The sequence below is a fragment of the Schizosaccharomyces osmophilus genome, chromosome 1, assembly GCF_027921745.1.
Source record: "Schizosaccharomyces osmophilus chromosome 1, complete sequence".
NCBI lineage: Eukaryota > Fungi > Ascomycota > Schizosaccharomycetes > Schizosaccharomycetales > Schizosaccharomycetaceae > Schizosaccharomyces > Schizosaccharomyces osmophilus.
The window spans coordinates 1,046,690-1,072,985 of NC_079238.1; the positions used below are offsets into that span (position 1 = coordinate 1,046,690).

Genomic DNA, 26,296 nt, shown 5'->3' on the forward strand with positions numbered 1-26,296 from the left:
TATGCTATGTTATTAGTACAAGCAAACAACTAAATTAATCAACGATCGCTTTCACTAGCATAATTTGCACTTCGGATATTTGAAGCGCGCGACGAAAGAGTAATAAAATTAATAATGTTCAAGTCAAAAAATTCAATAAAAGATTCAGATCTATGTTATCTTATTTATAGCTAGCGAAGAGCTTTAATCTCGCTTTTCGCTCATGGATTTTCCCAACCATACTCACCAACACGGGCTTAATCGTTGGAATATTGTAATTTATACCTTTAGACTGTCATTTTATTTATTTTCCGATGCTATTAAATTGAAAAATTCGTAATGAAATTCACAGCATTCAAAGGCTGCCGAACTACGAAAAAATCGACCCGGGCTCTTTTCCCTGCCTTCATAGCCAATTACAGCTATTGTATAGCTAGTAATCCTTGGTATTTTATTTTGATATTTACTCTTTTATCAATTACTGGTGTTTATTCCGCGTTAGTCGCGTATCAGCAATCCCTGTCGGATTCATCATTGACTACTTGGTCTGCTTGGTTTGCAGAATCTACAAATGCTAGGCCGTCTGTTATTACGAAGCAACTGTACCTTCTAGGAACAAATTCATCAGTATATTCTGAAGATTACCTTTCAAACGCTTATAGATGGGAAACCAGTTTCCATGAATATTTGGCCCACAACGATTATCCCTGTATTAGGGACGAAAAATCTTGTGTAACTATTTCTCCAATACCAAAATTTTACGAAAAGGTAAATCCAATTGCGAAATATTCCTACACACAGTGTCTTCCTGAAGAACCGCGCTTATCAAATAACGATACAATTGCTGAAGGGAGAGATTCTCTGAGTGCTTTTGTGATTACTTATTTTTTAAAGCCTGAACAATTAGATACTTTTGATTCTGTACTGCGGAGTTTTAGTTCAGATTCACCCCAACTGTATGCTAGTACAATTGACCGGAATCCGACGACGGTTGTTGCTCAACTTCCGGATATTATACGCATCCACCGATGGTACTTATGGTTTGGATTTGGAGTATTACTATACGGATATTTATACCTGTCTTTAGTTCGTCTACAGGATGTTCGTGCCAAGTTTGGTTTAACCTCAACAATTTTTATTCAGAGTGGAACAGCTTATCTTTCCGCTTGTTCTATCCTTTATTTCTTTGAAAGGACTGGACCTATCTGTCCTTGGCCAATAGCTTACTATATAATAATCTTTATGGACATAGAAAATTCGTATGTTCCCTTTTGCTGTAATTTTCTATCTTGGGTACTAACTATTGACAGGTTTCGTCTTTTAAGAATGGTCATTGCATCGCCGCCGACCAAACGCGTCCCATCACGCGTAATGGGAGGGTTTACCGCTACCTTTTTAACATCGTTGACATCCTTATTCACAAAGCTAGTGACGCTATTCATTTTAAGTTTCTTTGTATACCCGCTTGTTCAAGAATTCTGTTTGTTTCTCGCTTGCTCTTTTGTTATAAGTTTTATGCTGCATATGAGCTTTTTTCTCGCTGTACTTAGTGTTGATATCCGCCGTCTAGAACTTCAAGATTTTCTCGATGCTCCAACGTCTGCAATTACCACAAAGTGGTGTTTTAAATATTTAGATTTTTTTAAGTTTCTGTGGTCTCCTTGCATTATAAATAACTTGGGAGTTTTTTCGCTGTATGCATACATCATTTTTCTTCAATTAAGGTCGAGCATGCAAATTAATGGCTTCTGGCGACTTGCTTCTCCCAACATTCGCTTTCTCATCACTCTCTATCATAGACTAGGTAGAATCACTCGTGAGCGAAAGTTATTTCCTTTAATTACCACTGGATGGTTTGCCGATTCTTCTTTCCTAAAGAGTTTAGCACAAAAAACTGATACGGATGAACTTATTTTTGCTTTGTATAGACCAATCATTATAGATACCATTGACCGAGATGATTACACAAGCATATACAACTCGTTTTACGATAGACGAGTATGGAGATGGTCAACCTTCTTTAGCGTTCTATTCATCATTGATTTTGCCGTTGGTGTCTTGGTAAAAGGATTACTACGGGGCTGGTCCGATCACGATGAGAACGCAAATGATGAATCATTACACCAAGAAAAGTTTTTGATTCAACCCATTCCACTTCATCATCAACTTGATATTCTAAAAATTGCGATTTCTAGCAATCATAAAATATTGGCTAGTTATGGTTTGGATAAGTGCCTTGTCGTCTGGGATTTACAGACGAGTCGTGTAAAACTGAAGTTGAATAAACAGCAAATGCCAAAAACTATCAAAACTTTTGCAATTGATCCAAATGGAAATTTAATTGCTTTGTTTTCGAAAGATATACTGTATATCTTGGATGTCAACACGCCTTGCTTGTTATTCCAATGCTTTTTCCAATGCCAAACTAAAGGCAAATTAGATGCATTTTGGCTTCCTGATAAGCACTTAAGTGAGGAAATAAAAGTATACAACTTGGTGGTGACAGAACCTTCGGGCGAGATTCAGGTTTTTCGCATTAAATTAGATGGTGGAGTTGCAGATATATTTTTGGAACATAAATTTAAGTTAGGTGTTGCCATTTTCAAATCTGTGCCGATACTTTCTCCTATAGCAAATCGCTTCATTTGCTTTACCGCTGAAAACAGGGTGATAGTCTACACCAAAAAGGGTTCTGAATGGATACCTAGTAATATGAACGAAAATAACAAAATATCATCTGAAAAAATCAAAGATATTTTTCCTATTTCTCCAGCCGACATACTTTTTATTGCTGATGAAAGCAAGGTTGCAATGGTCAATCTTAAGGATAACCGCGTGATTTATAACTTTGCCATTTCGAATGTCGCCGATGGTACTCTGACCGTCGGAGTCAGTAACAGCAGATTTGTGAAAGGTCAATTTCGCATATCATCTATATCTTTTTGTTTTGTTCACCAAACGACAAGAAATGTTGTCTATCGTCATTATGAGAATGCAGATAATGAGTCTTATATGGTATTAAATGAATGGGACATGGGTCCGAACCAGGTAGATTTGCATGACCCCGACAATTCAATCATGGAGCATTCGTTTGAAAGCCTTGAAGAAAGCAACCATGAGATGAACGACCTTGGTTCATGGGTGATGAGCTTCGATGGAATGTATGTATATGGAATAAGGAAACAAAAAAACATAAAAAAGCCGCATGTATCTCAACCGGTGAATTTGTACGCCAATGCTTCCCTTCGTAATCGAAAACAAAAGCTAAATCATCGCCATGAGTGGACTTCTTATGTACCGCTTCTAGATTCGTATTTGCAAGAAGTAAGACATAAGAGATCGCTACGAGGAAACGCAGGCTCTCAGTCATGGGAAGTATGGATGTATTCACAGGCAGAAAAACGCGAGCGGACAAGGCAACTAAAAATGTTCAACCAACTATATATAGCTGATCCAGGTCCAAGCTTGGTAATATCCCAACGCTCAGTTGCTATTACACTCGGAAATTATATTACATTCGTTGGCTATGACAGCAAGAATGCACGAGAGTTTTACTACGACAATGTTTCCTACGAGATGAACATCATTTTAGAGCAAAAAAGAAAAAGTTTGATGTGAGAAGTTCGGTTTTACTGAATATCTTGTTTTAGTCTCTCCAATAACGTTGTGTTTTTAATTTCAGCTGTATACTATGAGGTTCCTTATGATTTGTTTTTAATTGTTTTCTAGACAAGATTGACTGGTTTTTCTTTTTTCCAATTTACCTGAAAATTATTGGATTTACGGTTGCTTTTTCCATCCCAGCAAGCCGGTCTTGTATGGGCATATAGAGCATTGTATTAATTGTTGTCGTAGATAACTTGGGTTTTAAATAAATATTTCTGTTTTCTGTTTTTTATTGTTTTTAAACTATCGATCAAGTGCTGGTATCGATATTGTAAATTCGTCTAGAGTATGCGGAAAGAGAAACTTACCATTTTTTAAACGATTAAACCTGTCTGTCCTCATAAAAAATTACTCTTGAACATGTCGCTTGTCTTGACAAACAAAAGCTTTGTCTACATTCCTTTCAGATTTAGCTTAAAGATTCAAAGACTTTTTTAACAAATATGGCTTGTCTATGGAAACAAGATAAAATATTAAAAAGTACAATATATTAAGAAAAACTATGGTGGACCATTTCATATATGTGTGGTGGACACTTAGCTGCTGTAGCGTCGCAACCTTCACCGTACTTTTCTTGAATCTTTTTCGTATACGGTCCCTGCTCCTTTGGTATTGAAAAAAAAAAAAATAGCTCGAATTAATTAATGTTTGATTAAAGTAATGTCTATATTGTATAAAACGTCTCGGTTGCTTCATAAACAGGCTCATGGAATTCAAGTGAACACATGCCGATGGAATAGTACTGTCAAAAATGGATTCATCGATGAAATATTATCTTCTAAAAAGGCTTTAGCCAAAATAACTACTCTGAGCAATAGAATTGGGTTGCAACCAAAATTTCCGATGAATACTTTGGCGCAGGCCTTAATTGATAAAACGGCTGTGCAAAATGCATCAGTTTCCAACGAGAAGTTGTGGACAGTTGGAAAAATTTTGAGTGATATGTATGTTTTAGAGAAAATCAAGTGTTTATATCCGCGACTACCAGAGAAAGGAGTTCAAGCACTACAAGGCGGGTTGCTAGACTCACGCGCTTTAAATCGCCTGGGAAATTCTTGGGGTTTAGAAGTACAACGTTGGAATGAGGACCCTAAACAGGCTTATGGAAAAGTTTTAGCAAAAACAACCGAAGTTGAAACTACTCGAGTGGCTGGGGAGGTTTATAAACCAGACGCCATGAAACGAGCTATTCTCGCTATTTTGGGAGCAGTACATTTGGAAGGGGTAAGATAAATAGTCTTGTTCTATTATGGTTCGTTTACTAATTACTATCTTATAGGGGTTCAAAGAATCCAAAAAGTTTGTTGATAGTCATATATTTTCTCGTCAATTAGAACCTCGAACTATGCTGCAAATCCTCTATCCACGCAGACAGCTGGCTCGGTTATGTAGGAGACTCAAGCTCAAAGATCCTGTTTACAGGATCGATGCTGAAACTGGCCGGAAAAGCAGAGAACCTGTCTTCGTCATCGGCGCTTATTCTGGTCCATTTTGTCTTGGTCAAGGTCAAGCAAGTAGTTTGGATTTAGCTGAACAGCAGGTATGTATATCAAACAGGCAAGAAGATGTTGGCACCTGCCGAAACCTTTAATGCGCGACAAGCAACCCGGGTTCTTCACATCGAAATTGGTTTTTGGCGATTATTGAAACCTTTAATGAAGTACTATGCTGCATTGATTTCGTACATTGTTCGTTTGACATGTTGTACACTGTCCCAACGCCTGTTTTGGTACTGACAACGCACTTACTAACGACTATAGGCTGCTTACAATGCCGTTCTATCTTACTACATTCATTCTCCTCCTTTTGAACAATTTCCTAGCGAAACACTACAAACATCAACCGCATCATTTTCACCCATTCCCTATATTTCACCCGGAGAATTGGTTCTGTAAAAATTAGGTTAGGGTTTACAAAACCAGTCACTTTGTTGTGCCCAACAATAGACACCACCATGAAAGAAGGGTATACTTTACCAAACACCAAAATGTCTGCCTCTGAACTTGCTACAAGTTACTCCGCTCTCATCTTGGCTGACGAGGGTATTGAGATTTCCGTAAGTATTTTTGAACGATGAGAAAAATGAAACAGAATGATATTCGATGTTAAATATTCATTTCATGGCAGTAAATACAGCTAAATAAACTCTTTTGACTGAGAATCAATGTTTTGTTTTTTTCGAGTGATGTTTCTCTTTAAATGAGTTACCTAACATTGAATGTGATAGTCTGACAAGCTTTTGGCTTTGACCAAGGCTGCCAATGTCGAAGTTGAACCCATCTGGGCTACCATTTTCGCTAAGGCTCTTGAGGGCAAGGACTTGAAGGAACTCCTCTTGAACATTGGATCCGGTGCCGGTGCTGCCGCCCCTGCTGCTGCCGCTGCTCCTGCTGGTGAAGCTCCTGTCGAGGAGAAGAAGGAAGAGGCCAAGGCCGAAGAAGAATCAGACGAAGATGTAAGTTTACCGAAACGTATGATAGGATGATACCGAAATGTTTCTTTCTATTGTATTTAAACTTCAGTTGTACCTTTTACTAATCATTTTTAGATGGGATTCGGTTTGTTTGATTAAAAATGAATTCTTCAATGAGAATCTATGTATCTTTTCAGCTGTTCTTCAAATAATTGGCATTTAATAGGCATCTCCAAAGTGTAAAAAGGGTTTTTCAGAACGTAATCTGCGTAAAGCTCGTAGTATTTTTGTAAATGAGGTAGTACGTTAGTGTTTTTCTTGTCTGTAAATAACACAAATTTGACTCCGGTATGCGTTTGTAAGATGTGCATATTGAACGTTGTAGCTTCTAAGCATTGAATTCCAGAGGATCCTGGCAAAGGACTAATTTGCGTAGAAATGGCGTGAACACTGAACTGTTAGTAACTTTACTTTACTTTAGGCATAAGTATCAAGGCTTTTCCTAATATAGCCCTAAGACTTCGCCCATTTTGGACAAGGGAACCCATCACCATGCTTGTTCGCTATGTTAATGTATTTACGGGCAGCCATATTAGGCTTCATCACAAGAAACAGGCTATACTGCTCATAGAAGATTAGGCGACCATCAAATTAACTTACCCATGAATGGTTCCAGCTAGAATCAAGTATTCATTTGGTGTTAGTGATGTCGTAGCCGGCCCATATTCACGATGAAAAATCAGAGATCCTGCACGGTTAATGATTAAGATGGCATGCATAGAAAAACTTCGTTCAATAATCAAAAAATTTAGTAGATAGAAAAAAAATAAAGAAAAGGTTGATTACTTCAGGCTAAACTCCCTTTTTTGCTCAAAAGTCCAATAATGATGTTGGTTGTAGCGATCAGATTTCTCTACGCGACTACCAGCATGTCGATGACAGTAGGGAATGTGGTTTTTGGTAAGATCATGCTATAAATTCTTGTTTATTAACATATTCTAGTCGGAAATATACCATACGATATTTCTGAACGCCAAATGACAGAAATTCTTGAACAAGTGGGTCCTGTAAAGCAGTTCAAGCTGGTTATGGATTTGGAAACCGGTAATGGAAAAGGCTATGGATTTTGTGAGTTTTTTGACAGTGAGACAACTGCTTTAGCTGTTCAACGCCTTAATAATCGTGAATTTTTTGGACCTCGAAAAATCCGTGTGGAATTCCCTTCTAATGACCCCAGAAGACATCAGAATTACGGATTTCAAGAAAAGCATGGAGACCCTTCTTCCTCATATGATCCTTCTCACGCAACTCCTCGATATCCTTCTATTCAAAACGCTCCTCCTCATCTTCGTCCTCATTCCCTTGCTTCGAACGTGCATCCCCCTCATGCCTCCGACTATAGCATTCCCACTATGCCGACTACTTCTTCTATTCCACAGACGTCTTCTGCTACCAGTGAATTTAATACGCAAGCAAATTTAAATACAGCACGCCGGGGTCCTTATCCAGCTTCTTCATACCATCCTTATACCTCGTCTTCTGGGGTTCCACCAGCTGTACCTTCGTATCCTGTTCCATCTACGGCTACTCCTTCTATCTCAAGTACACCCTCTGCAACGCCTTTACCTTCCACTGGTAGCAAAGCCGGTACCGAAGCACCACAACCTTACTCCGTTCCTCCTTCCGTTGCCAAAGTTTTTTCATCTTTCACGGCACAAGAATTACTAACCATGCTTACTCAGCTTCAAACGGTGGTCCATGTAGCTCCTGATGAGGCTAGACGCTTATTAAATGCAAATCCCGCCCTTCCTTATGCTGCCTTCCAGGCCATGCTTTTAATGAATATGATTGATTCTCGTGTATTACAACAGGTTGTTTTGTCAATGCGTAATAATCCTACTCCTCCTGCTCCTCAGGCTCCTTCACGTCCAACTTCAACCGCTCGTCCTGATACTTCTGCAAATAAAGATCCTACGAACACTGAAGCAAAACGAGTAAGTTTTTCTTCATCCTCTTCTGTTTACTAATATTTCTCTTGTATAGATGGCACTTATAAATCAACTTATGACACTTACTCCCGAACAAATTCAGTCTTTACCACCCGCACAACGAGAACAAATTATTGCAATTCGTCGACAGCACGGTGCTTTCTAGGGAGTCGGACATGTCTGAATAAATAGTGGTATTCATTTCTTTTCTTTGGGTTTTGTATCAAAAAGCTTTTCTTTCTTTCGGTGTTTATAATTAATTGTCATGTAAACTTAATCATGCTTATTTTATTTGTTACTTTTTATCGTTTCATAAGGTTAGATGGTTTATGGATTTAGTAATTAGTTTCAATCTTTTCTACAAAACATTATAAGTTTGGTATGAATGTTATTCGTAGATATTTTTTTTTTACTCGTCCTCTAGTTGGAATTCCATACTCGTTCCTGCAAGTTACTATGCACGCGCAATCATGCCAGAAAGTAGAAGCTCTTGTAAATTATTAAATACATACAGCTTTAGATTTCGTGATAAAAGACACTGTAAAAGAGTACATATTTGATATATCTCGTCCTTGAAAGGCATTGCTGCAAGAATCAATAAAACAATTACCTACGCAGTTAACGATTGCATGATTATAAAATTCTAAAAATAATAAAATTTAAGAAGATATATCAATTCCTTAAAGTATGTGTACATACATAACTACAGAAATTATACCTTAAGTGTATACGAGCTTGCCTGCTACCTACTTACTACTATAAACAATTATTGCCAAAATGAATAACCCTATGGAAGAGCAGCAAAGCGCTCTTTTAGGAAGGATTGTGAATAATGTAGAGAAATTGAATGAAAATGTTTGCAGATTAAATCATGCATTGCAGGTAAGCTTTGTTATTACATTGTTTTCAATGATTAAAGAAATTGTTCATTTAGTTACTGATCGGTTATAGAACATTAATATGTCAAACATGAACGTAGAATTAATAAGCCAAATGTGGGCAAACTATGCGCGAAATGCAAAATTCCATTTGGAAGAAACAGGCAATTTGAAGGATCCAATTTAAGCATTAAGCTGGAGCTAATTAGCGAAATTTATTGTAAAGAATGAGAAGAATAAGAATGACCAAAATAGCAATGATGCCTGTTGTAAAGAATCGGTTCATGGCAAGTCTAAAGCAATGTTAGCCATAAGTTCATTTTTCACACGAAAAAGCCCCCGAATTCAAGAATCTAAAAAATTGGAAAATTTAACCTCCTTCTTTGATTAAGATTACCTTCTCGCCATAGTTTTCAACGTTCTCAAGCTGCGATCTAGATGTCCAGATGTATCTCCTAACTAGTAGAGATAATTAGTTGAAAAGAACAAATAGAAAAGAACTGAACTCAACGTTTAGCGTGGAGAGATAACTCCAATAAGCTATAGAATACAGTACATGTAGTTATAATCTCACCTAGCTTAAAGGTCGAGTAATTCAGCTTCTTACCACTCCTAAAGAATGTTCCAATTGATTTCGTTGTCCATGAAGATCGCGTAAAATGTTTGCTCCTACACCCTCTGTTTCGTTGGCAACACGCTGTGAATCGAGAAGCCTTTGTGATGCTTCTTCCAGTCGATTATTTCCATGTAACAAGCGAGTTCTCTGATCATAATCTTGATCCACACCCTTATACTCATCAGCTGTAGTATCTCGCTGTCCAAAGAGGGCTTTTCGATTGGCACTAGCCATTTCAGTTTTCTAGATTTTAAATGTTAATTGCTATAAACAGTTGACGTCTAGGAGACTGAAATAAGTTTAAAAACTTTTGCATTTATTTTGTTCTTAAATCCACTGTTTCCTTTGGTTGCTCACTTACAAAAACATGTCTCCATTCTTCTAATTTCGTCCGATAGCTTCTGGTCCGGCCATTCAAAGCACCTCGCTCTGCAGTGGGGACACTTCCGGCTTCAATCTCTATTTGTCCAATCTTCAATTTATTAGTAAGTTGTTTTTCTTACGGAAGCATTTCGTTCATCTTACCACTTCGTCAATTTCATTTAAAAGTCGTTGACAAGCCTGAGACGCTGTATTGTCAGCAGTTCTTGCCAAATCGTTCAATTTCTCTTCAATATCCGCTGCAAGTAAACTGTCATTTGTTAGAATGTAATTAGAAGGAATTCTCACTCGTACCGGTACTCCTGCTCATAGGTCTCCATATTTTGGAATTATCCTAATTCTTCAATGTAAATACAGATAGAATTCCTAAAACTCGATGAATCTATTCAACTATAAGCGTATATGTAGGTAGAGGATTACAGTTCATACGTGTTGGTATTCTTTATAAGAATATAATCAAAAAGCTATAATATACAAACAAAACAAGTTGGTCTTTAAAGAAATTCAAGAGAAATGATAAGTGGAATGTATGTATTGAATCATAAATAGTTCTAGTCGTAAAATTTGCATTAAACTCGTCATATGTTGTTTTGAGATGAAAATAGAAGATGGCTTAGTTCGCTCTCAAAAGATTGAAATTGATTCTTCCAATACTGAACTCCAAATCCAATATCTTCATGGATATCTCTTACGATATAGCCCTCTGATTCTGCTGATTCAAGCTGTTCCATGGTCACTCCAATAGACCAATGCAGCTTCATAGCGCATTGTGAGATCGTTATACTTGGCTGCATTGTCTGCATTAAGGCAGAGAGGAATTTTTCTTTTTGATTGGGAAGTTTGAGCTGAAATAACAATGCTCCAGATGATAACTTGGAAACGGAAATTCCTAAGTCAAGGTTAGAAAAAAGTTCGCAGGCTTTTGCAAAGTCAGCTGGAGAAACAAGTTCAGTTTTTCGAGCCCGGTTATACATAGCCCAGGCATGGGTCATGGTTACGGTATCGGTATCGGATTTTAAATGATTAAGTAATAATTCAGAAATACTTTTACATAGCTCCACCTGAAATAAGCGCGCGTTGGAGTTGTCAGAAACCATGTTTGCGTAATTGTTCCTCAATAAACCCAACTGATGTGTACGTTTCAAGAGTTGCTGAACTTGATCTGATTGCTTAGCAAATCCGGCAAGGTTTTGTATTCGCTCCACGAATTGATCTGCCAATTCCATCGTCTCTTGGGTTAGCGAAAAAAAGGCGTCTAAATCTTGAAATGCTCTAACAAGTGTCTGCCCATTATGAGCAAGTTTGAGGGCATGAGATTGCTGAAGATCATGAATTCCTCCTATTCGTAGAGATTTTTCATTGATTATTTTCTTGAGATGATTAGTATCTTGTAAGGCGTTACTCCTATTTTCAATTAATTCCTGCCTCTGTTCATTGAGTACTTCAAAAAACTTAGAAGACCCACCATTTCGAAAGGAAAGTTGAATATGCTCTGCAGTGGGTAAACGAGTGAGCTGGGTACCGCAAATCTCGCAAAACAATAAATCCGGGTAGTTTTGAAAAGTGCAGGTAGGACAAATTCCCTTTTTTCTTTTCTCTTCTCCAGTGAGATGGCAATCTGCTTGCAAAAGACGAAATCGACCTGCGACGCCGCAATTCATGCAGGGATCCAGGGTACTCCCTAAATTATTGTAAAAGCATATTTTACAAGCCCACTTCTCTTGCACAAATTTAAGATAGAGATGAACCTTTGGGGAAGATCGAAAATACCGTGAACTGTGATTTAGCTCAACTATATCGGACAAGCGAATTTTCAGAGAGTTCTTTTTCGGGTTTTGAAAATCTACATAAAAAACGTGTTTTTGGGAAATGTATAACGTCCCATTCGCATAATCGAGACTCTTCTTGTCGTCAAAATATAATCCAACACAATTTTGTGCATGTACAATTTCTTCTTTGGCTTCGAGAACTGGAAGGCTGGAACTAGTGGTTTCAAGATAGAATGTCATGAAAGCTTGAATTTCTAGCTAAGAGTGGATCAAGGACGATAAGGGCAATTGCATTGGTCGTAACTTACCAGAATTTTTTCGGTATGTTTCGTGAAATCCAAATGCGTAAAGCAGTTTATTTCAAAAATAGTACAATACTCAATAACTAGTTCTTAAGCCGCGACAGTCAAGGGAAACAAGCACGGTATTTCGCTTTTTTTATTGACTTCCAAATCAGAAAGTAAGCCCATCCAAAAAGAAAGCAATTGATATGATAGACGCTTCAGAAAGTGATTGTTTATGTTGAATACAGGAACGGTTTCTCGTGAAACTCCTCAGAACTCGGTTTTTCTCCGGTTCTCGTATGGCTTACCACTTAAACAAAAATCCTTTAGTAACAAAACAGTGAAATGAAAAGCAACACTTTATATTCCTTGTAAAGACAACTTTTGAAGCCGATTGACAAAGATGCCCCCATCAACCCAAATTGTAGCCTACAGTATAGTAGCCGGAATAGACCAACGGAACGAGTTCGTTATTGTATTTAAGCATGTTATTTGATCACAGAAGCAAAAATAGTGTATTGCATTCGGGCTCGCTAATATATAAAGGACGAAGAAAAAGAGTTGGTAAAGGACTTAGTCATTTTCAATACATTGAAGCATGAGTAGTGATTTCTACGTGCGTTATTAGTATGGAATTTTGTTTTCTCTTGATGAACAAGGAATGCTAACGTTTGCTACAAAGTTCGGGTCACTATGGCCGATTTGGACATGAGTTTTTGGGTACGCACTTAGGAAGCAGTTTGTTTACGTGGACTTTATAAGGAATGGCATTTTAACTAGGAAATTAGAGTTTGATTACCACAGCGATGGACTTGGTATGGGATTTTGAAGCATAAAATTGGCGATTGTGCTCCATATGGGAGCAGGTTTCAATTCTTGATGCTAACAAAACCAAAGCCCGTTACGCCAACAATTCGAATTATAGAAACGATTCGCTGATTCGAAAAGAGAGTATGTATTGGTGGTGAAGTGTTCTTGTTCATGTTAACAACTGTGGTACCAAGTGTACGTTAGTCCTTTAGTGTTGAAAGAAGTCCAAGCAATTGTGGAAGAAAGTGATATTATTAAGTATGCTCTTAAAGATTGCCTGGCTTTGTACTTACGTTATTTCCTCTAGAGAATCTGATGAGCAATGGCCTAGGAAAAACAAGGATGGGAAACAGGAATTAGAAATCCGAATGAACGGACAGCATATTATGTTTGAGGTATGTTTTATACTTTTGAAGGTTAAAAGTTGCTACTGACCATTCATTGGTTTGCATTTGGATAACTTCTAACCAAGGCGAAATTTAGACTAGTAAACTGGGTAGTTTGGCGGATGTTCAAAATAGCGAAGACCCTGAAGGTTTGCGAGTATTTTACTATTTAATTCAAGATCTCAAAGCTTTGTGTTTCAGCTTAATTTCTCTCAATTTCAAGCTGCGACCAGTGAAAACATAGCTGTCGTGTCATGTGTGCTACAAAATCAGTCAAATGCAATGGTGGATTAAAATATGCTACAATCATTCTTCTATCCTTTTGAACCCTTGCTGGTTCTCTTTAAAAGCCTTTGATCGTGTTTTGGGAAAGACGTGGTATATGATACTTGTTTGAAGCGTTTTTCCTCTGAAAGAATTTTTCCCCATTTTGAGTACAGGCAAACGCGAGGCAAAAATTAAACAAGATACAAGTACCTAGCAAGACCTTTGGTATCGTATCTGGATGCTGCTGCCACTGTTACTGCTATTCGCCAAAGTTTTCATGTGGGCATTAGCCTAATAACGTTTTCTATAAATTTTGTTTGTGTTTTACCTCTCATTCCTTCGTTTTAGTTGGCATAGTTTTCTGTATACTGAATTTTTTGCTCGTACCGCGAAAATATTGAAACATTCCATTTATAATGATTTGTTACTGTTATTTCTTTTATTTTCAATTACTATCTTATATTGTTTTCAATGAAATTGACAAATAAATGATACAGCTATTGGGACAAGACGCCAGTTACTCTCAAGATAATGCTTGCAAACACAGTAAAGAGGATTCTTAATTGTAATTTTATTTAAGGAAATATATATTTTTCCTAATAAATTTTGGCTAAGAATTAGGTAGTTGGCAAGTTAAGAGTTTGGTTTTCCTACTGAAGGATTTCTTGCGTTCTGCCAACATGCCCGATTTATCATTGTACAAACAGACGGTCGATTTGTACCTTTCCATTGCTCCTGCGCATAGCAGGAATCCTCTTGCTGCCATTCATGAGCATCTGGATAGTATGATTCTCAGCAAAATGCCTCGAATCAATGGAATTTTGTTGGCGTACGACAATGTTCAATTTTTGGATAAGAGCGCAAAAGTCATGTATGATTCTCCATTTTCCTATTGTTGGATTCGTGTAGACGTTTTAGTTTTTTCTCCAAAGAAAGGAGATCGTCTTGGTAGGTGTTTTTTAGGTGCATATTTTCCAAGGTTTTTCTTGGTCTGCCATAGTAGCAAAAGGAACTAGAAATACTAATGTTATGTATTTTTAGAAGGAAAAATTAATTTGGTGAGCCCTAGTCATATTGGTCTTTTGATTTTGGGGATTTTCAATGCATCCATTCCTCGGAAGTCCATTCCTTCTTCTTGGACCTTTAGTGAACCGGATACTACAGAAGAACAAGGCCGCTGGAAGACTAAGGAAGAGAAGACCGTCGAGCCTGGGCAGTCGTTGGAATTTCAAGTAGATGGGTAAGTAAACTTCACCTTTGGTTTTGCTATAATTAACATGAAATAATTAGGCTTCAACGAGAGGCTGGCTTGACAATGGTGCAGGGAACGTTAATCGAAAAATCTTAGTTTTGGAATAGACGATAGGAATAAGGATTTTTTTGGGCTCGGGTGTACAAGTTGTAAAGCTGCTTTACTCGTAATTTCTTTTCAGTTGCCAATTTGAGGATGGTATTTCAGTATTATTTATAACTACTTGACCAGTGTAAAATAGCTAATAAAAGCATCAAGTACCGGTGGGTAATCCACTAACTGAAGACCCTAATGAAACTAGTGAGAAAGCTCATTCAGAACCATCACAACAATAGCCATCAGAAGAATAAAATTATTTAAGGATTTTGCATTTATGTACAGTGTGTATCAGCTAACTTCGTTTTGTTAACGTGTCTAAGAAAGTAGTTATTTGGTTTTGGTTCAGCATCACTTTTTACATTATCAATGGAATAGATTTTATAATCTTTACACAATTTTTTTTTGATTAAATTTATATTTTCAACAATCATTTCCTTCACTTTCATAATTCTCTCCCAATTGCAAATCAAAAATTCAAAGTGTCGCCAAGGTTCCTCCAAATCTTTTCTGTGGCTTGTAAATAGAAATTTCTTTCTTTCTTTATTTTAATATAAAAACCACGAACGTATTTCTAACTATTCTGAATATTATGACACTTCTCCTATATATTTACTAGGCTACCAACCACTTAACTTCAACCATTAGCAATGGCACAGCGATTAACATCAGCATTTTTGAACTGGCGGGAGCATATAACAGCCGCCAGTAAAAGCTCGAATTTTGAAACGACTGGAATGATAAGTCCTGATGAGGTACGATTTTGAAACTGAACGTTTCTTTAGAACAATTTCTAACATGTAAACAGTTTGTTCTAGCAGGCGATTATTTAGTAACAAAGTTTCCTACTTGGAGTTGGGAGTATGGCGATCGCATTCGAGGATTTTTACCTAAAGACAAGCAATATTTGGTAACCCGGCATGGTAAGTCACAGAAGAAAGAAATCTGTATAGACTTATTCTAATTTTCTAGTCTTGTCTGTACCTAGAGAGATCAATATTGATGTCAATGGAGATTGGGTGGATGTAGACACGGAAGATTCCAAGTTTAAGCTTTCAGGCATGGACGACACTTCATCCGTAAGTAGTATTCATAGCGAGCAGAGCGGGTCTTTGCCTCAAGAACGATCTAATAGTGCTTTCGGATCTACTAAAATTGCCGGTAATTTGTCAGATTCCGAAAGTTTACCGCTACAGGATGAAGAAGAAGATGACCTGCAGATGGTTCCCCTTAGCGTTCCTCGAAACGAAGCTCGAAGATATGATCTGTACATTGTATATGACAAATATTATCGAACCCCGAGGTTATTTCTTCGTGGGTGGAATGTTGGTGGCCAGTTACTATCCATGAAAGATATTTACGAAGACGTATCCGGAGAGCATGCTGGAAAGACTGTCACCATGGAACCCTTTCCTCATTATCATTCTCATAATACAATGGCCAGTGTTCATCCGTGTAAACATGCTAGCGTCCTGCTGAAGCTCATAAAGCAGCACCGAGCAAGAAACGAGCCGATTCGTGTAGATCAATACATGGTCCTCTTTTTAAAGTTTGTTTCGACCATGCTTCCATACTTTGAAATTGACTATACCATGCAAGCCTAAAGTGCACAATCTTCTTTCTTTCCACTCCTTGTACTAATACATTGATATCATGATAATGCCTCCAATACGCAATGTGTTGAACATCGTTTATGTGTTTGCTGCAAGTTTTTATGATAATTTTATGAATTTATTCTTTTTGTTGTTTTTGTTTCTGTTGATAACTTTTCGAACTTTCTTTTCTTCGTACAGAAACATTCGCCAACATAACACCGTTTTTTAGTCCTTTAGGATACACCTAGCATTCCTTTCTTTTCTCCCTAGTTTCATGAGCAATTCCCCTTCGCATAACTAAATCGGCTTATTCTTTAGAATTGTTAGTTCGTACATGTAATGAATCAATGAAACGGTGTATAAAATTTAAAGAAATCTATTTAATAATTATTGGTATATATAACCAAGCTAGTCTAATTTGTAAACGATGGGGCTTTCTTTTTATCTGTCGCATAGAAATGACTTGTATGTTTATCCCAAATGAGTGGTATCATCTAAAAGTTCTTCTAATTCTCTATCGTTGGGGATCATTCTGGTATCCATATCCTCTGGGAAAGGATTCGTAGGCTTGGGTTGTTCTGTTAAGGCGCTGACAACATAATGGTTGTCACAGCTTGAAGAAAGTTAGTACTATGAAAGGAACATGAGCTTTCAAGTTATCAAACGAAATGCACTCGCAAGACGCTTCTCGGGCTTTAGCTTATAAACGTACTTGGGACAAAATTCATCACTATCATCCATTTCCTCTCCAAATTGGACACGAAATGCTTTGCGACATTTCTTGCATATTAAAGTCATTTCTGGAGTCCTGAGTAAAGGGTGATCAGCGACTTCATCATGGCATTCAATGCAATCGACCCAGCGGCGGCAACAAACCGTACGAACGGAAACTTGTGCGTTTAAAACGTGCTTGCTTTACTGAGTTAGTTTAGGAAGAATAGACAAACGAGAGAATTTTTTTAAGAAAAATCACGGAAATGGTACATAGTTGTTGAGTACATTTCTTTAACCTTTATTAACTTACCACATTTTATAAGCGTTAAACTTGTTTAGTAGAACGCCCAAATACCCATAAGATGGAGCAATTGTAAGCTTGTTAAGCAAAGATGAAATTTTTCAAGTAGGATCAAGTATGAGAGAATTGCTTCAAATACTATGAATCCGACTGTCTAAATATATGTATAAACAAAAAAGAAGAAAAAAATATAGAAGTTTTTGAAAACAAAATAAAGGGTGAAAACCTATAAAGGTTCATTTCATCTCCTATCTGGTTTGAGCTTTGCCTTGGTTCATTCATGCTTGCTATGTGCAAACATAAGGCAAATAAAAAGAATTAAACCGATAAAATCATTTTTATAAATTCCCTTATTTCATTTGTCTGGCATAAACAAATACCAAATTTCTGAAAATATCATTACCTTCCTTATATAAGAGTTTAGCCTGAAACAATCATTATAATTTAAAACTTATGATGATACAGTCTGTTATATATACGGTTCATGTCATTCGGGTCAAACATCCATAGTCCAACAACTTGACGGTCCTGTAATTTGTGAATTAAATAACGGTCAACCAAGTGAACATTTTGAGAATTCTCAATAAATAAGTATAAGTTTTCAGGTGAATTCCTGTTAAGTATCACATAGCCAATCCTTCCAGATTGGTCTTTAACAAGGAAAAAGGTACCTTCAATGGCAGTTTTTATCTAGTTATCGTAGTTAGCACCCAGTAATCATTCATTGAAGATAGAGAAAAATAGATGATTATCAAAATGAAGCTAATACTTTCAGAGCTGCCACCGTGCAAATCGTCCTCAATCACATGGAAATTACAAGTAGCATGTTTTGACTGTATGCCATTCTTGAAGAAGAAAGACGGATAGACAATGTATTACTGTAATTTCAAAGAAATAACTATCACATCCCTTCATTGAGTCAAGCTCTCCAAAGCATCGTGTAATCAAAGAAATGTACTGCTTTAGGAACCATGTTCTATACATACCCATTGCTGAGAAGGAATATCGAATTGATAAACAGCAACATGAGAAGCAATGTCAACTGTGCTAGCGATCGTGGGATAATGGAATTTCAGGACCTGCAAGTTGACAGCATCTCTAAGATTCTCTTCGTCTTCCATTTTCAGTGTGGAAATAGCTGAAAATATATACAATAAAAAAAGAAAAGAAAATGAAGCTTATAGTACGAGAAGGTACTAATTCGGTTTTTACGAATGGTAGGTCTAATTTTTGGACTTTGTTAAGGGAGCTACTCAGTCTTCTGATATTTACAGTACTTAAGGAAGGTAAAGGGTATGGCTGATTACTTCGAAGAAATTCTGGCAAACCTTGTTTCTAAATTAGCAATATATTAATAATTAGTAATTAAATTGTGACAAAGAAGCTTAGCGACGAAGTTAAGCTAGTGAGCTTTTATCACATAAGTTGTTCCAAAGTTGTAGCGTTTGCAAGACTCAAGCTCAAGGTCGGACTCTCCTATGAGTTCATTTATATCTCTGTTCCATACACACCCCCAATTCTGATAATGAGATTCAGCATAAGTATTTAGTATTTTATTCAGCCACCCATATTTGCTTTGGCCATGTTCAATGAGCAAAATTTGTCCGCCTGGACGTAGCATTTGTTTAGCTCTGTTCAGACTTTTTACTGCATTTTCTTGTGAGCAAAGACAAAATGTCTGAACGATTGTATCAAACGAGCTTTCCTTTGGCAGTTTTTCAAATTCTGCAAAATGTTTAAGATGAACAGACTCCGGTACCTTCTTTTCAGCGCGCGTGGAAGCTAGTTTATGCATTTCTTCTGAAGGTTCTATGAGAGATAAAGAGTGTATTTGTTTCCACTTGTAGAACGAAAAATTCGAGCCTGGTCCACTACCTATTTCCAAAACATGACCCTGGTAAAACAGTTAGTAAAAATCGTTTCTAGAGACTAGTCGGAGTAAGCTCGATAAAAGATGAATGAATGTTTGCGGCTTGTTCCAATTCGTCTTTTGCTGAAATACTCATTTGCAGCAATATTAGCAGACAGCACGCCGAAAGCTTTCTATACATTCAAATCAACATACCTTTGCATTCCGTAAATGAAAAAAGCGAAGAAAGTAGATGCCTGAAAACAGTTCTTCTTTTGTTATTTTTTTGCTATATTTTTCAGCAATGTCGTTATAAATAGACACAACTCTTTTTTCTGGAACTATGGGTTTCAAATGGGGCTCTGATTCATAGCGTAGAACGTCTTTTCTGATGGTCCATGCAACAGCACCCGCGTATACTCCTACACCATAGATTCCTCCAAAGAACAATGCTTTTTTTAAAAACCCCATGAAGAGTAATGCACAAATTATTATTGTCACAATAAAAGACCGATATTTTGAGTTACCAGAAAACCGAAGGTGAAGTATGAGGTTGTTGGATTTGGTATATCTAACAGCAAAAACCGAAATACGGCCAAAATGGCAAAACGGCAGTTAAACCAATTGAGATATAAAATCATATAAAGACTTTATCAAATAAGAAGTGGAGGCAGTGATTAACTCCTTTACGATGAGTAATACTGTTTAACAACTAAACTCATTGTTAAAGAAGTGAACCAAGTTTTGCAGTATTTTTCTTCTACTTCATAAGCTGATCCACCACCCAGTCAACAGATAAAGTACGGAGATCACTGTACATTTGGCCTACGCCAACAAAAACTATAGGAACTCGCACACTATACACCATACCGACCATGACGCCCACCATTTTTCCAACTGTATCAACTTTTGAAATAATGAATCCATCAAGGGGACGGTGATATAACGATGCTTGGAAATGTTTGGCCTGTGCTAAAGAGTCAGTACCGACTAATGCTTCAGCTACTTGAAAGATTTTGTCGAGCTTAGTAGCTTTGGTAAACTAGCAAAGTTAATAATCTATCATTTCTCAAAAAAAAAAAGCATAGTTTATGCGTACCTTTTCTAAAGAACCCATTAGTCTTTGGTCATTATGTCTCCGGCCAGCAGTATCAATTAGAATCACATCAAAGTTGTTCTTTTTAGCATAATCAACGGCATTTTTTACGACAAAGCTAGAATCTTTTCCATAACCCTGAGCAAATAACTCGATAGAGCTTCCATTCAGGGATTGAAGGTTTTTCACATGTACTCCTAGCTGTTCTATAGCTCCAGAACGAAAAGTATCGCAAGCTGCGACCAGAATCCGAAAGTTGTTTGATAATAGCCAGTAAGCAAGCTTTGCCAGTGTAGTAGATTTGCCCACGCCATTAACACCAATTAAAGATATGGTGTAAGGTCTATCTTCATTTTTTTGAACGGCGCGGATACTATGCAAAAGATCTAGAGACGTGCTTGGAGTAAGGATTTGTGTCAATGTTTCGCGGAAGGCATCATTTACCGTTTGCTTGACTGATTCAAAAGAGCCCAGTTTTTTGCCAATCAAGGACTTTTTAACTGATTCACAAAGTTCAAGACTAATTGAGTTGGCAACATTTTTTTGGATAAGGTGCTCTTGTACTTTTTTGAGCACAGGATCCAAGTCGTCCTCTTTTAAGTACTTACCCCCAATCAGTCCAGAAAAAAATGAAAAGGCGGATGATGAGGTGGTAGTAGAGTTTTGATCTGGATCGGCTTCTAAATCGCCAATAACGACCTCTCCCTTCTTAGTTTTCTGGAAGTTTGTATCACCAATAGCGTTTGACAGTTGCGAGGACGTAGAAGTTCCGTTTGGATTGTTTCCAGAGTAATTCAAAGCTTCTTCTTCTTCATTTGTCAATCGATCATCCCATCTTCGAAGCTCCTTCTTTCCTTTTTTGCTAGTGGGTGGAACTTGTTTTGAGGTGTGCGACTTTTGTCGAGGCTGTTCACGTGTAGAAGCCTTGTTTCTTCCTTGAAAATTCGTCTCTTGTAAACTTTTATTCTCCTTGTCGGAAACCTTGCTTAATTGAGCCAATTTAGCGTTGTATAACGGCACGAAATCCTTTATGATATCGCTCTCTGAAGGGAGTTCTTTGTTTTTCAACTGTTCTTGATATACATTAATGAAGATGTTATGCATACTATTCAGCAAGTTTTGCGTAAAAGCTTCGGCTTTTGCATCTTGGAAAGCGACCTAAAGGTGTCAGTAATTCGCTCTGGTACAAAGAGGTGAACGAAGTAATAATTAGATTTATAAAAAAAAATGTTCTAAAGTTACAGTCGTCCACGCACGTAAAATCGGGCGTTGCGTTTTCTTACCACGAAGACAATGCTGTTTTGGATTGACTCTTGGAATTGTATTGTAAAACGATCTTGATGGAATGAAGTCTCCATGTTTTTTCGTTCGCTTAAAAAGGCCTCATAAAATAATACTTGTAAACATTTCTGGCAAGCAGCAGAATCTGATGTTTTCCAAAGGACTATGCCTCCTTTCGTAGCAATTGCAAATAAGTCTAACATTTTAATTCTTCTTTATTTTTCTCGTCTGTAATTCCATAAAAAAAGTAAAGAAATTCTGTTTTTTGATGTGTACAGCGTTTGCGTTCCAACGTTCATAAACTGCTATCATAGCTACTTACTTTCAGATAAAGGATCATAGCGCAGTCCTATAAAGCGTTAAAGAACTGAAACGAGGTGGGTGAATTCGAATAAAGAAAAGCATGGTTTGGAAATTGGAAAAAGATATTCAATTGAAAAAATTTTCCTTTAAAAATTCTCTTTATTTGTATCTTTAAAATTATTTCAGCATACTTAAATCTCTTGAACTTCTAGTACAGGAAGAATTCTCAGCTTTCTTACCTGTAGTCTGCTTTGTTTACGGTGAAAAAAAGCCATACATCTGTTCTTTTTACAGAAGAAGCCAATAAGTGCTATTTCAGTCCTTTTGTTCGCTTCTCTTAGCTAAATATTAGTATTCATGTTTTGGCCATGGACGAGGGAAATTCCAACGACAAAAAAATGATGTTTTAAAAATCTTTAGTTTGTAATTTTTCTACAATTTCAGACACTACTCAGTCTTCTGGTCGAGCGAAGGAAAATTGTACATATAGTGAATATGTAAAAGATCAATAAATATAAAATGAATGATGCTGTGAAACGAATAAGAAGATTCATGAAAGAGAAATGAGAAAAGCAATCAAAGTCTGCTGGTTTCATCTGATCCAAGCTTTTGTGGAAACGAATACAGGAACTTGGTAGACTGCAATTGACATCGATGTTTCCAAAGAAGGAGCGAATGTAAAGATCGAAAGCGGTTTCGGTAAAACTCAAACTTCAGCGATTTGCTCAGCAAGAGGCTGAAGTTCGATTTCTTCGTTACGAGGTGTTTCTTCTCCTCGATTTGTTCCTTATAAATAGGTTAGTAGGATGTTACGAAAGAAAACATAACACAATGTACAATACCTGAATCCCACAACAAAAAGTCTACCATAACGCTTAGACTCATTCCTATGCTCTTTTTCACGGTTTTTGCGAAACTAACGCAGCTAGAGTTTACGCTTTCACGAGCCTTTCCGTTTACTAGAAGAGTTAGAATATTTCGCGGGTGTATGACATACTCGTCAAATAAAGAAACAAGACAAAGTTAACAAAACAAACAGCATAGAAAAAATTGTTGTTTATCTTTTCAAATCCTGTGAACTTCTTTGCAGCATAATACGCGGTGAAACCGAGGACATCGAGAAAACACACACATAATACTGAGATACACATAGCTGACAATACGTTTTTGGTTGCTCTTCCAGCTTGCGTGAGCCCTTGTTTGGCCTGCGGGAACCATTCTTTAGGCATTTGAAATATTGCTAATAGTTAGTAAGTCGCTCAAAGTGAAAGATATCGTTGTTGAATTACCAAGCAGAAACAATACAAAGGCTGCAACAAAGCCACCAAAAAGCCCCCAAAGGGTTTTCGCATTCACAGAAGCCTTGAAACCAAAAAATAACACAAGAAGAATAGCATAGGCCACAATATACCCAATAGTTATAGGCAACAAGATGCCTGCTAAGACTTTCTGGCAAAGCACCACATCCCAACCAGAATTATTAGCGGAATTCTGAGCGGATCCATCAGCCATTTCTAAATCGATAAACTTGTTTGAAGCTAATGGATGCATTAGTAACTGTTCTTTCGTTGTTTGTGAAAAGGATAGAGGTATTCGCCCTGTTTGTTGGCAGTTATCGACCAGGTGATTGAATTCAAACCCAACAATCAAATAAACAAGCATAATTCTTCCATCATGAGCCGTTCAAACAAGAACACAAAGAATAAACCTTTCCTTTCCATTTCAACTAATCTTACCTGAATACGGAGGAGGCGTACCATCAGAAGGAAACGACTGACTATCTGCCTTTTCATCATTGAGCGTTTTGGAAGAGTCATCAGAATCTGAAATAGGAGAGTACTTGTTTTTCATATTTACAATGGCAAGTAGAGCCCAAAATAGCGCCGATATTTACACTCCAAACGTCAATTTTTGAACCACCAAGAAAAGTCCGTAGGAACTGGTTCCGCTCTTCACAGATCTGTCAAAAAAAGGAATTGGACCTTGCTTAAAAGCAAAATTTGTTTTGCAAGATTAGTTTGCTTTAAAACCAAAGATGCGAGTTTGAAAAAATCTTGGTATTGGGCCTTTCGCATGTCTCAATTCATAAAAGCAGCGAGCGACATTATGTCACTGACTGGTCACAGTCCTCGTTACGATTATTCAACGTTTTTTTTTCATTATGACTTTCGTAATAGTATAATCCAAAAGAGTCGTTTATTACAAAAAGTAAACAAAGGAACATTGGCAAAACAACCATGCTGTTTGCTTATATTATAAATAGCTGGATTCGAAATGCATATGTTTATGTTAGAAGGTTCCGTGACTTTTGGCTTATTGAATTATTAAATCAAGGATGACCATTGCTTTATCTGCAATCACAAGTATCGCTAAGTCAAAAGACCATGCCGATCAAACAAAAGAACAAGAATTGCAAAAAGCCTACAGCATCCCGGATTCCCATGTTGTCTCCAACCATAGTACTAACGAGACCCTCAGACGCTTAACTGCAGTGATCGGACGGGAACTGGTGTTTTCGCCTAGGTGTGGCCGTAGACGTGGATACGAGGACTATTAGAAATATAAAAAAAATTATATTAGCGCAATGATAAGAATAAAGTGCTGTTAATCATCTGGCCCCATTAAATAAAGAAAAACTTTCGGAGTTATAGCTTTACCACAATCAGAGCAACTTCGGTAGGCGATTTTAGAAATGCACAAAACCAAAACAGGTACTTGTAAACGTACATTTCCATATACTTTTCGTTTTATGCAATGCGACACACAACTTAGAGCAATCTTGCTACCCTTGTTTACATTGGCATATAAACAATAGACGCAGAAAGTAATAAATGTGCTTTGCTCAATTTTCACTATAGTAAGCCTTACTGCTGTGGATTAATATAAACTAAATCAGAATAGTCGTTTAAATAGTCATAAAAATTCCTTAAGATCATGAACAAATAATTTTCTACTAAATTGATCTATTTAGTATAGTGCTACGTAACAGTGTTAAGATGGTTAATGAACATATCTATTTGCGTTAATTCATTTAAAGATTTGGAGCGAATCGGTAAACCAAAAGAAAAGACTTGGCTTTTACCAAACTGTAAATTCTTGGGAATACTTGTATGAATGAGCATACGAGTACTGTTGAAAGTATATAGAAAAAGGATAGTACGTTATAAAAAATTTTTTCTCTGTTGCTCGTCCAGTTACCTGAAACCTCCTTTTCATAAGCAGCATGAAGCGTAGAGCTGTTTTAGAGGCGTTTGAAGGATCCGACGATGAAAATGAAGATGCTTTAAGAGACCCTCAGTTTATTACTGGACTTAACAAAAACGGTGACGTTGAATACAAAAACAAGGAAATTCAACAGGCCCATATTGAAAAAAGAACACCCAAGATCATTCATGTCCCAGCAAATAAAACTTGGCTTGAAGACAGAAAAAACAGAATCGAGCAACAAACACGTCAAAAAGAAAAGGAAGATGTTACAGAACGACTTCCTGAAATAGGTTTAAGCTATGGTCTTAATGTGAAACAGTCTGCTATTGAATCAACGAACCCAGCAGATGCAGATAAGCCAGCCAGCGTTGAAACAGAAGCTACTTTTTCTTCTTTATCCAACCAAAATGCACCCGGGGAAAAGGATTCTTCTGATATTCCGTTGGAGGTGAAGATGATTTTGGAAAATCAAAATAGTGAGAATGCACTCTCAAACTCGTCTCAAGCTAAAATTATTTCCAATCAAGCAGCGGACGAACGAGAAATGTATAACCGTGATATAGAATTGCTCCCGAATTCTTCCGATTTAAGGGATTATGCCGATATACCAGTAGAAGATTTTGGTGCTGCAATGCTTCGAGGTATGGGTTGGAATGGAAAACTATCTTCAAAAGAAGCATTCGAGGTCAACCGTCGCCCTACCTTTCTTGGAATGGGTGCGAAGCCCATGGATTTAGGAGTTCCTGAAGTGGGAAGTTGGGGAAAACAGGATCCAAAAAAGACAATGTTTTTGCCTGTTAAGGCCGTTGGAGATGATTCAATTGACGAAAGAAATCATAGCACCCCAGTAGAACTTGCACGTTCTTCCTCATCTGTTTCCCCTCACAGAGAAAGCAAAAGGTCTTCTCCTTCTTTAGCTCACAAGACAGCAAGAAGTCCCTCTCCTTCTCGATCGTCACGGCATCGAAAGTATTCTTCGTTAGGCCGTGAACGGACACGAGATCGCGACAGATATGCTTACCATAGACACCCTAGTAGAGACGATCATATTTATGAAGAAAGAAGAAGGCGATATGGGACGTCTGATTATAATAATCGGCGAAACCGAAGATAAATGAACCAACAAAGGGAAATTACTAAGGTTAGAACGGAATACAACTAATCC

General features: G+C 37.3%; 17 protein-coding genes and 1 non-coding gene across 18 annotated transcripts; 9 read left to right on the top strand and 9 right to left on the bottom strand.

Moving 5' to 3' along the window:
* Nucleotides 1–318: 318 nt before the first annotated feature.
* scp1 (Sre1 cleavage activating protein, Scap Scp1) lies at nt 319–3,597 on the top strand (the record flags this gene model as incomplete). The annotated part of the gene is made up of 2 exons (XM_056179274.1): nt 319–1,238; nt 1,290–3,597. The coding sequence occupies 2 exons, from the start codon at nt 319–321 to the stop codon at nt 3,595–3,597; spliced, it is 3,228 nt and encodes a 1,075-aa protein (XP_056036750.1).
* A 708-nt stretch (nt 3,598–4,305) lies between these two features.
* On the top strand, nt 4,306–5,540 carry mrpl3 (mitochondrial ribosomal protein subunit L44; the record flags this gene model as incomplete). The annotated part of the gene is made up of 3 exons (XM_056179275.1): nt 4,306–4,869; nt 4,925–5,185; nt 5,406–5,540. 3 exons carry the CDS (start codon nt 4,306–4,308, stop codon nt 5,538–5,540), a joined length of 960 nt encoding a protein of 319 aa, XP_056036749.1.
* Nucleotides 5,541–5,599: 59 nt separating this feature from the next.
* Nucleotides 5,600–6,217, top strand: SOMG_00482 (60S acidic ribosomal protein Rpp1-1-like; the record flags this gene model as incomplete). The annotated part of the gene is made up of 3 exons (XM_056179276.1): nt 5,600–5,701; nt 5,873–6,100; nt 6,194–6,217. The coding sequence occupies 3 exons, from the start codon at nt 5,600–5,602 to the stop codon at nt 6,215–6,217; spliced, it is 354 nt and encodes a 117-aa protein (XP_056036752.1).
* Nucleotides 6,218–6,228: 11 nt separating this feature from the next.
* Nucleotides 6,229–6,837, bottom strand: trs23 (TRAPP I, II, and III complex subunit Trs23; the record flags this gene model as incomplete). The annotated part of the gene is made up of 2 exons (XM_056179277.1): nt 6,229–6,508; nt 6,719–6,837. 2 exons carry the CDS (start codon nt 6,835–6,837, stop codon nt 6,229–6,231), a joined length of 399 nt encoding a protein of 132 aa, XP_056036751.1.
* A 105-nt stretch (nt 6,838–6,942) lies between these two features.
* Nucleotides 6,943–8,212, top strand: ctf1 (mRNA cleavage and polyadenylation specificity factor complex RNA-binding subunit Ctf1; the record flags this gene model as incomplete). The annotated part of the gene is made up of 3 exons (XM_056179278.1): nt 6,943–7,018; nt 7,061–8,052; nt 8,102–8,212. The coding sequence occupies 3 exons, from the start codon at nt 6,943–6,945 to the stop codon at nt 8,210–8,212; spliced, it is 1,179 nt and encodes a 392-aa protein (XP_056036746.1).
* A 611-nt stretch (nt 8,213–8,823) lies between these two features.
* Nucleotides 8,824–9,111, top strand: dad4 (DASH complex subunit Dad4; the record flags this gene model as incomplete). The annotated part of the gene is made up of 2 exons (XM_056179279.1): nt 8,824–8,928; nt 8,998–9,111. The coding sequence occupies 2 exons, from the start codon at nt 8,824–8,826 to the stop codon at nt 9,109–9,111; spliced, it is 219 nt and encodes a 72-aa protein (XP_056036745.1).
* An 18-nt stretch (nt 9,112–9,129) lies between these two features.
* vti1 (SNARE Vti1) lies at nt 9,130–10,241 on the bottom strand (the record flags this gene model as incomplete). Its single annotated transcript, XM_056179280.1, has 6 exons — nt 9,130–9,217; nt 9,322–9,383; nt 9,532–9,783; nt 9,902–10,012; nt 10,066–10,171; nt 10,216–10,241. The coding sequence occupies 6 exons, from the start codon at nt 10,239–10,241 to the stop codon at nt 9,130–9,132; spliced, it is 645 nt and encodes a 214-aa protein (XP_056036748.1).
* A 258-nt stretch (nt 10,242–10,499) lies between these two features.
* vps36 (ESCRT II complex subunit Vps36) lies at nt 10,500–11,930 on the bottom strand (the record flags this gene model as incomplete). The annotated part of the gene is made up of 1 exon (XM_056179281.1): nt 10,500–11,930. The coding sequence occupies one exon, from the start codon at nt 11,928–11,930 to the stop codon at nt 10,500–10,502; it is 1,431 nt and encodes a 476-aa protein (XP_056036747.1).
* A 642-nt stretch (nt 11,931–12,572) lies between these two features.
* On the top strand, nt 12,573–13,414 carry mnh1 (exon junction complex subunit; the record flags this gene model as incomplete). The annotated part of the gene is made up of 7 exons (XM_056179282.1): nt 12,573–12,601; nt 12,657–12,694; nt 12,763–12,789; nt 12,872–12,925; nt 12,979–13,042; nt 13,092–13,179; nt 13,268–13,414. 7 exons carry the CDS (start codon nt 12,573–12,575, stop codon nt 13,412–13,414), a joined length of 447 nt encoding a protein of 148 aa, XP_056035682.1.
* Nucleotides 13,415–14,117: 703 nt separating this feature from the next.
* On the top strand, nt 14,118–14,785 carry rpa43 (DNA-directed RNA polymerase I complex subunit Rpa43; the record flags this gene model as incomplete). Its single annotated transcript, XM_056179283.1, has 3 exons — nt 14,118–14,385; nt 14,479–14,677; nt 14,728–14,785. The coding sequence occupies 3 exons, from the start codon at nt 14,118–14,120 to the stop codon at nt 14,783–14,785; spliced, it is 525 nt and encodes a 174-aa protein (XP_056036754.1).
* Nucleotides 14,786–15,435: 650 nt separating this feature from the next.
* On the top strand, nt 15,436–16,389 carry atg3 (autophagy associated protein Atg3; the record flags this gene model as incomplete). Its single annotated transcript, XM_056179284.1, has 3 exons — nt 15,436–15,540; nt 15,594–15,708; nt 15,758–16,389. 3 exons carry the CDS (start codon nt 15,436–15,438, stop codon nt 16,387–16,389), a joined length of 852 nt encoding a protein of 283 aa, XP_056036594.1.
* A 462-nt stretch (nt 16,390–16,851) lies between these two features.
* Nucleotides 16,852–17,409, bottom strand: hot15 (helper of TIM Hot15; the record flags this gene model as incomplete). The annotated part of the gene is made up of 3 exons (XM_056179285.1): nt 16,852–16,993; nt 17,093–17,293; nt 17,405–17,409. The coding sequence occupies 3 exons, from the start codon at nt 17,407–17,409 to the stop codon at nt 16,852–16,854; spliced, it is 348 nt and encodes a 115-aa protein (XP_056036595.1).
* A 430-nt stretch (nt 17,410–17,839) lies between these two features.
* Nucleotides 17,840–18,516, bottom strand: dcp1 (mRNA decapping complex regulatory subunit Dcp1; the record flags this gene model as incomplete). Its single annotated transcript, XM_056179286.1, has 2 exons — nt 17,840–18,085; nt 18,382–18,516. 2 exons carry the CDS (start codon nt 18,514–18,516, stop codon nt 17,840–17,842), a joined length of 381 nt encoding a protein of 126 aa, XP_056036592.1.
* Nucleotides 18,517–18,797: 281 nt separating this feature from the next.
* Nucleotides 18,798–19,715, bottom strand: oms1 (mitochondrial methyltransferase Oms1; the record flags this gene model as incomplete). Its single annotated transcript, XM_056179287.1, has 2 exons — nt 18,798–19,289; nt 19,461–19,715. 2 exons carry the CDS (start codon nt 19,713–19,715, stop codon nt 18,798–18,800), a joined length of 747 nt encoding a protein of 248 aa, XP_056036593.1.
* Nucleotides 19,716–20,004: 289 nt separating this feature from the next.
* srp101 (signal recognition particle receptor alpha subunit Srp101) lies at nt 20,005–21,824 on the bottom strand (the record flags this gene model as incomplete). Its single annotated transcript, XM_056179288.1, has 3 exons — nt 20,005–20,286; nt 20,344–21,498; nt 21,624–21,824. 3 exons carry the CDS (start codon nt 21,822–21,824, stop codon nt 20,005–20,007), a joined length of 1,638 nt encoding a protein of 545 aa, XP_056036590.1.
* An 806-nt stretch (nt 21,825–22,630) lies between these two features.
* wtf7 (wtf meiotic driver) lies at nt 22,631–23,775 on the bottom strand (the record flags this gene model as incomplete). Its single annotated transcript, XM_056179289.1, has 5 exons — nt 22,631–22,710; nt 22,767–22,883; nt 22,922–23,164; nt 23,214–23,462; nt 23,661–23,775. 5 exons carry the CDS (start codon nt 23,773–23,775, stop codon nt 22,631–22,633), a joined length of 804 nt encoding a protein of 267 aa, XP_056036619.1.
* A 567-nt stretch (nt 23,776–24,342) lies between these two features.
* SOMG_10015 lies at nt 24,343–24,457 on the bottom strand. Its single transcript, XR_008803548.1, has one exon. It is a non-coding gene; the product is annotated as a 5S ribosomal RNA (ribosomal RNA).
* Nucleotides 24,458–25,147: 690 nt separating this feature from the next.
* On the top strand, nt 25,148–26,245 carry cwf28 (splicing factor Cwf28; the record flags this gene model as incomplete). Its single annotated transcript, XM_056179290.1, has 1 exon — nt 25,148–26,245. One exon carries the CDS (start codon nt 25,148–25,150, stop codon nt 26,243–26,245), a length of 1,098 nt encoding a protein of 365 aa, XP_056036588.1.
* Between the last annotated feature and the right edge of the window lie 51 nt (nt 26,246–26,296).